The 8,865-nt window shown below is 30.0% G+C and overlaps 2 protein-coding genes across 2 annotated transcripts in view; one reads left to right on the top strand and one right to left on the bottom strand.

The window, feature by feature from the left end:
- ddx43 (DEAD (Asp-Glu-Ala-Asp) box polypeptide 43) overlaps window positions 1-598 on the top strand; it is a 10,722-nt gene extending 10,124 nt beyond the window's left edge. Inside the window, 1 exon segment of the mRNA XM_023415748.2 lies at window positions 1-598. This exon segment is cut by the window's left edge and continues 8 nt beyond it. Within this exon segment, the coding sequence (XP_023271516.2) occupies window positions 1-79 (79 nt within the window). The 3' untranslated portion in view covers window positions 80-598.
- An 842-nt stretch (window positions 599-1,440) lies between these two features.
- Window positions 1,441-8,865, bottom strand: part of LOC147818591 (uncharacterized) — an 11,615-nt gene continuing 4,190 nt past the window's right edge. The window contains exon 2 of the mRNA XM_087176475.1: window positions 1,441-2,295. Coding sequence (XP_087032601.1) covers window positions 1,930-2,295 — 366 coding nt within the window. The 3' untranslated portion in view covers window positions 1,441-1,929. The remainder of the gene's footprint in view (window positions 2,296-8,865) is intronic.

Here is an 8,865-nt window from a genome sequence, read left to right as displayed (position 1 = left end):
AGGGGGGTGGGGAAAGAGAGAGGGTGGAGGGAGAGGAGGTAGAGGAGGCAGGGATCGAAACCAGGACTGGGGATTCTGATGCATGACTGTTCATGTAAGTCCACACATTCCACTGTGTTTCCGACACAGGTCCACAAACAGATTTATTTTATCTGTATAAATCTACAGATATAAACTTAAATGTCCCCACTTTTTGACATAAGTTTGTTTAACATAGAAAGTATTGAAATAGGTTTGTCTCTGGTATTCTAACTGAACTAATGTTAAATTTCTTGCACTTTGTTTTTTTTTTATTTTTTTATTCTCAACATGATGGAGCAGGATCTGAAACTGCCTGTGTTGTATTTTGTCTTGATTGTATGTTTCATTTTCTTGTTTTATTTGACTTTCTTTAATTTGAAAATATGTTTGTTTGTTTGTCTTTTGCTGGATTAGTATCCATTATCATTTAGAGCCAGTTACACCTCATTATGTTCTCCTCCTGTTTGAAAAATGTTTAAAATGCACATTTTTTTTACAATTTTTTTCTGTTTGTAATTCACCAACCACAGGAGTGTTTCATATCACTCTGAATATGTTGTTACATCATTTTTTCGATTTGAGCAGAAAGAAATCTGTTTAATAAATTCTCCTTTGAAAGAGAAGTGACATTGTATATTTTACTGCCTTGGTAACTTGAAATATTCACTTTATGATACAGTAATGATCAAATCTGCTTTGCACATTTACATACCTCCACAATCATGGGAGGAATCTGCCTGAAAGATACTAAAGGTAATTAATTTGTTATTTTATTGTGATCCTCAAAACCTGGAAAACTTCTTCACTTCTTTAACACCCAAATTTTAGGAATAAATACAAGAACACAGCTGTAGATTTCCATAATAATTGTACATTTCACAATTATCAGTTTGATTTTTTTTTTTTCCCTGAGTCCTGTTGTACCAGCTTGTGTATGTTTAGCTTCAGCAATCAATGCAGGAAAGAAGAAATGAAGGAGAGTTTGTCTGAACTTCTGACAAGGAAGCTGCGTAATTGTAAGAATATTGTAACCATAACAATCATTGAACATTCCTAAGCTACTCTGTTGTTGCATAAAGGAAGATCAAATTCAATTGAAAATTCATGTATGATGATTGGCTTATTTTACATATTTTAGTGCTGCGAGACACCCAGTAAAATATCTCAAATTTCTAATGTCAGAAGTTTCCACCAGCGCAGTATTTGTATGTTTTTCCCACTGAAATGAACAGGAACTAGCTTAAACTGGATTTTCATGTTACTTTTCATAGTTTATGTTGCAGAGTGGTTTGGCTGTCTGCTTCATCAGCTTCTATGGTGTGTATGGACAGCTATCCCTTCAGCCTCAGGTAAGATGCCGTCGTGCTATTTTCTACATGAGTTTGTCAGTGAATAAAATGAAAAATAACACACAGAGAGTTTATGTCCTGAGTTAAATTGTATTGCACAATAGGGAGGAGAGAAGCCACTGCATACAATACCACAAATCCAGTCTCATCTGCAGCGCCCAGTCATCTGAGGCAAACACCCACACACACATCCTGACACATTGCCAGGTTCATGCAGTTTCTACCAGTTTCTACCCTCTTGTACTTACATAGATAAAAGAAGACATTCCTGTAGTTTTCCCACTATTTTTATTAAAAGGCTTAAAACATGAAAGACAAAGAAAATTTGCCTCTTGCATAAGGCTTACACAAATGTAAACTGTAAATGATAAATATATATAGTTAAAAGAAATCCTTATATCATTTAGAAAATGGCATCACAATGCAAATTGTCTTGCATAAACGCCATTTCAAGACTACATTGGATTTTTTGTTGCTCAGTTTTTACTTAGAGGCTGTTTAAAGTATTACGGGGTTGGAACAGTTGCAAGTCGAGCACTTCCTCTTTGTTGTGACGTTCTCACTTGAAAATTTGAAAGCCGTTTTCACATTCCTTCTTGATGCAATCAGCCAGGCTGTTGCACGTCCTCTGGCCAGGACCAGAGAGAAGGTTCTGATCTGGGATAAAGAAGTTAGGGAGAACACCTTTTTCCAGATGGCCTACAAAATCCTTCAGGAGCTGCTGAAAACAGTGGCTCAGATCTGAGGCCATCCAATCACCATCTTTAGTTCTAGTGCAGCAGGCATGAAAGAGGGTGGTCTTGGCATGGTAGGAGCAGAACTTGTCAAATGAAGTATTTTTTTCCTTCAGCAGACCGAGAAGGTGTTTTAGGAGCTTCAAACAGTCCTTCCTATATGTAAAGAGGGATTGGATAATTCTCAGATGAGTGATCAAGGAGAATAATTATGATGACAGTTATTCAAACTTTAAGTTTATTTCTATTCTTTAATGAAATAAGCTGTCCTCAGGGTATCTGCAGATTTTGAAAATTCCTTAAAAAGATTTAAATTCGGATTCCTCAAAAAAAAAAAAACACATGGCATTTTTATGCCTTACTATACTATGACTTTTTGGACAGTTTGATGCCTTACTATACTGAGACGTTTTTTGACATTTTTATGCCTTACAATACTTTGACATTTTTTTTACATTTTTATGGCATACTATACTGTGACGTTTATCAGACAATTGTATGCCTTACTATACTATGACTTTTTGGACATTTTGATGCCTTAATATACTATGACGTTTTTAGAAAATTTTATGACTTACTATCCTGGGACGTTTTTTGACAATTTTATGCCATACAATACTATGATGTTTTTAGACATTTTTATGGCATACAATACTATGACGTTTTTTTACATTTTTATGTCAAACTATACTATGATGTTTTTATGACTTACTATACTGAGATGTTTTTTGACATTTTTATGCCATACTATACTATGACGTTTTAAGAAAATTTTATGACTTACAATACTATGATGTTTTTTTGACATTTTTTATGTCATACTATACTGTGACGTTTGAGACAATTTTATGCCTTACTATACTATGACTTTTTGGACATTTTGATGCCTTAATATACTGAGACGTTTTTTGACATTTTTATGGCATACAATACTTTGACATTTTTTTTACATTTTTATGGCATACTATACTGTGACGTTTATCAGACAATTGTATGCCTTACTATACTGAGATGTTTTTTTGACATTTTTATGGCTTAATATACTATGACGTTTTTTGACATTTTTATGTCTTACTATACTATGACATTTTATGCCTTATTATACTATGATGTTTTTATGACTTTTTATGCCTTACTGTACTATGACGTTTTTTTGACATTTTTATGGCATACTATACTGTGACGTTTATCAGACAATTGTATGCCTTACTATACTATGACTTTTTAGACATTTTGATGCCTTAATATACTATGACGTTTTTAGAAAATTTTATGACTTACTATAATGGGACGTTTTTTGACAATTTTATGCCATACAATACTATGACGTTTTTAGACATTTTTATGGCATACAATACTATGACGTTTTTTTACATTTTTATGTCATACTATACTATGATGTTTTTATGACTTACTATACTGAGATGTTTTTTGACATTTTTATGCCATACTATACTATGACGTTTTAAGAAAATTTTATGACTTGCAATACTATGATGTTTTTTAACATTTTATGCCTTACAATACTTTGATGTTTTTTGATATTTTATGCCCTACTATAGCATGACAGTTTTATGAATTTTTATGCCTTACAATACTGAGACATTTTTTTGACATTTTTATGGCATACAATACTATGACGTTTTTTTACATTTTTATGTCATACTATACTATGATGTTTTTTGACATTTTTATGCCATACTATACTATGACGTTTTAAGAAAATTTTATGACTTGCAATACTATGATGTTTTTTTGACATTTTTTATGTCATACTATACTGTGACGTTTATGAGACAATTTTATGCCTTACTATACTATGACTTTTTCGACATTTTGATGCCTTAATATACTGAGACGTTTTTTGACATTTTTATGCCTTACAATACTATGACGTTTTTATGACTTTTAAGACTTACTATACTGAAACGTTTTTAGAAAATTTTATGCCTTACTATACTATGACATTTTTGGACAATTTTATGCCTTAATATACAATGAGGTTTTTGTTTTACATTTTTATGCCTTACTATACTATGATGTTTTTTGATAATTTTATGTCTTACTATACTATGACATTTTATGCCTTATTATACTATGATGTTTTTATGCCTTTTATGCCTTACTGTACTATGATGTTTTTTAACATTTTATGCCTTACAATACTTTGATGTTTTTTGATATTTTATGCCCTACTATAGCATGACAGTTTTATGAATTTTTATGCCTTACAATACTGAGACGTTTTTGACATTTTTATGCCAGACTATACTATGATGTTTTTAGAGAATGTTATGCCATACTATACTGTGACTTTTTTTTTACATTTTTATGGCATACAATACTATGATGTTTTTATGCCTTACTATACTGAGATGTTTTTTTGACATTTTTATGCCATACTATACTATGATGTTTTTTGATAATTTTATGTCTTACTATACTATGACATTTTAAGAAAATTTTATGACTTACAATACTATGATGTTTTTTTGACATTTTTTATGTCATACTATACTGTGACGTTTATGAGACAATTTTATGCCTTACTATACTATGACTTTTTCGACATTTTGATGCCTTAATATACTGAGACGTTTTTTGACATTTTTATGCCTTACAATACTATGACGTTTTTATGACTTTTAAGACTTACTATACTGAAACGTTTTTAGAAAATTTTATGCCTTACTATACTATGACATTTTTGGACAATTTTATGCCTTAATATACAATGAGGTTTTTGTTTTACATTTTTATGCCTTACTATACTATGATGTTTTTTGATAATTTTATGTCTTACTATACTATGACATTTTAAGAAAATTTTATGACTTACAATACTATGATGTTTTTTTGACATTTTTTATGTCATACTATACTGTGACGTTTATGAGACAATTTTATGCCTTACTATACTATGACTTTTTGGACATTTTGATGCCTTAATATACTGAGACGTTTTTTGACCTTTTCATGGCATGCAATACTATGACGTTTTTTTGACATTTTTATGCCATACTATACATGACGTTTTAAGAAAATTTTATGACTTGCAATACTATGATGTTTTTTTGACATTTTTTATGTCATACTATACTGTGACGTTTATGAGACAATTTTATGCCTTACTATACTATGACTTTTTCGACATTTTGATGCCTTAATATACTGAGACGTTTTTTGACATTTTTATGTCATACAATACTATGACGTTTTTATGACTTTTAAGACTTACTATACTGAAACGTTTTTAGAAAATTTTATGCCTTACTATACTATGACATTTTTGGACAATTTTATGCCTTAATATACAATGAGGTTTTTGTTTTACATTTTTATGCCATACTATACTATGATGTTTTTTGATAATTTTATGCCTTACTGTACTATGACGTTTTTTAACGTTTTATGCCTTACAATACTATGATGTTTTTTGATATTTTATGCCCTACTATAGCATGACAGTTTTATGAATTTTTATGCCTTACAATACTGAGACGTTTTTGACATTTTTATGCCAGACTATACTATGATGTTTTTAGAGAATGTTATGCCATACTATACTGTGACTTTTTTTTTACATTTTTATGGCATACAATACTATGATGTTTTTATGCCTTACTATACTGAGATGTTTTTTTGACATTTTTATGCCATACTATACTATGATGTTTTTTGATAATTTTATGTCTTACTATACTATGACATTTTATGCCTTATTATACTATGATGTTTTTATGACTTTTTATGCCTTACTGTACAATGACGTTTTATGCCTTACTGTACTATGATGTTTTTTAACGTTTTATGCCTTACAATACTATGATGTTTTTTGATATTTTATGTCCTACTATAGCATGACAGTTTTATGAATTTTTATGCCTTACAATACTGAGACATTTTTTTGACATTTTTATGGCATACAATACTATGACGTTTTTTTACATTTTTATGTCATACTATACTATGATGTTTTTATGCCTTACTGTACTATGATGTTTTTTAACGTTTTATGCCTTACAATACTATGATGTTTTTTGATATTTTATGCCCTACTATACTATGACGTTTTAAGAAAATTTTATGACTTACAATACTATGATGTTTTTTTGACATTTTTTATGTCATACTATACTGTGACGTTTATGAGACAATTTTATGCCTTATGACTTTTTGGACATTTTGATGCCTTAATATACTGAGACGTTTTTTGACCTTTTCATGGCATACAATACTATGACGTTTTTTGACATTTTTATGCCATACTATACATGACGTTTTAAGAAAATTTTATGACTTACTATACTATGAGGTTTTTGTTTTACATTTTATGCCTTATTATACTATGATGTTTTTATGACTTTTTATGCTTTACTGTACTATGATGTTTTTTAACGTTTTATGCCTTACAATACTTTGATGTTTTTTGATATTTTATGCCCTACTATAGCATGACATTTTTATGAAATTTTTATGCCATACTATACTATGATGTTTTTTGATAATTTTATGTCTTACTATACTATGACATTTTATGCCTTATTATACTAAGATGTTTTTATGACTTACTATACTGATATGTTTTTTGACATTTTTATGCCATACTATACTATGACGTTTTTAGAAAATGTTATGACTTCATATACTGAGACGTTTTTTGACATTTTTGTGGCATACAATACTATGACGTTTTTTTACATTTTTATGTCATACTATACTATGTCGTCTTTAAATAATTTTATGCCTTACTATACTATGACTTTTTGGACATTTTGGTGCCTTAATATACTATGACGTTTTTTGACATTTTTATGCCTTAGTATACTATGACTGTTTTTTGTGCCTTACTATACTATGATGTTTTTTGACATTTTTATGACTTAATATACAATGAGGTTTTTGTTTTACATTTTTATGCCATACTATACTATGATGTTTTTTGATAATTTTATGCCTTACTGTACTATGACGTTTTTTAACGTTTTATGCCTTACAATACTATGATGTTTTTTGATATTTTATGCCCTACTATAGCATGCCAGTTTTATGAATTTTTATGCCTCACTATAGTATGACATTTTTATTGCTTTTTATGCCTTACTATACTATGATCTTTTTGTGACTTTTTATGCCTCACTATAGTATGACATTTTTATTGCTTTTTATGCCTTACTATACTATGATCTTTTTGTGACTTTTTATGCCTCACTATACTATGATGGTTTCATGACTTTATTTGCCTACTTATGCCTTACTGAATCATGCTGTTTTTATGAGTTTTTATGCCTTACTACAGAATTATATTTTTGTGATTTTTTTATGCCTTAATATACTATGACGGTTTTATGACTTAAGACTTAATTTTAAAAATTAGCTGTCTCTCTGCTGTCAACTGTCATCTCAGCACTTTGAAGAATCTGCAACCCATCTCCATCCTTTAACCACCTCAACCATTGACAGCAGACCATTTCAATCAAACCATCCAATCAGAAATTTCCCTCACGAAGACATTCCCATTCTCGAGCTCGATTCCTTCTCATCACCACCACCAGTGTATCTATAGACTCTGGGGGAAGATTCCTGTTATTGGAAGGACCTTACTTTATGATGACGTTTTTATGCCTTACTACACTATTATGTTTTTGTGATTTTTTTATGCCTTATTATACTATGACATTTTATGCCTTACTATACTATGACGTTATGACGTTAAACCCATGGATCAAAGTCTATTCCTTCTGCTCACAATAAATATTATTTTACTAAAAATTTCTATCTCTCTTGTTCTTCATATTAGTCTCTCCTGATTGAATGACGTTTCATGCCTTACTATCCTATGATATTTTCATGACTTTTTATGCATAACTATACTATGTTTTTAGATAATTTTATGCCTTACTGTACCATGACGTATTATGCCATACTATACTAATACGTTTTTTGATAATTTTATGTTTTACTATACCATGACGTTTTCTGACATTTTTATGCCTTAATATACAATGAGGTTTTTGACGTTTTATGCTATACTATAACAATTTTTGGCATTTTTATGCCTCATTATATTATTTTGTCTCATGCCATGCCATACTATGATGTTTTCATGACCTTTTATGCATTAATATACTATGATGTATTTTTGGCATTTTATGCCGTACTATACTATAACGTTTTTTTCATTTTTCTGCCATACTATACTATTTCGTTTTGTGGCATTTTTAAGCCTAATTATGTTATTTTGTCTCATGCCTTGCCATACTATGATGTTCTTATGTCCTTTTATGCCTTAATATACTATGATGTATTTTTGGCATTTTATGCCATACGAAACTATGACGTTTTTTTCATTTTTCTGCCATAATATTTTTTGCCGTTTTTGGGCATTTTTATGCCTCACTATACTATCTCGTTTGATGCCTGACCATACTGTCACGTTTTCATGACCTTTTAAGCCTTAATAGACTACGATGCATTTTTGACATTTTATGCCATACTATACTATGACGTTTTTTTTCATTTTTCTGCCATACTATACTATTTCGTTTTGTGGCATTTTTAAGCCTAATTATGTTATTTTGTCACATGCCTTGCCATACTATGATGTTCTTATGTCCTTTTATGCCTTAATATACTATGATGTATTTTTGGCATTTTATGCCATACTAAACTATGACGTTTTTTTCATTTTTATGCCATACTATACTATTTCGTTTTTTTCATTTTTCTGCCATACTATACTATTTCGTTTTGTGGCATTT

Source organism: Seriola lalandi, unplaced genomic scaffold, assembly GCF_002814215.2.
Source record: "Seriola lalandi dorsalis isolate HSWRI2012SDOR001 ecotype SW California unplaced genomic scaffold, Sedor1 jcf7180002054556, whole genome shotgun sequence".
Classification (NCBI taxonomy): domain Eukaryota; kingdom Metazoa; phylum Chordata; class Actinopteri; order Carangiformes; family Carangidae; genus Seriola; species Seriola lalandi.
This window is presented reverse-complemented; position numbering and strand designations above follow the sequence as displayed.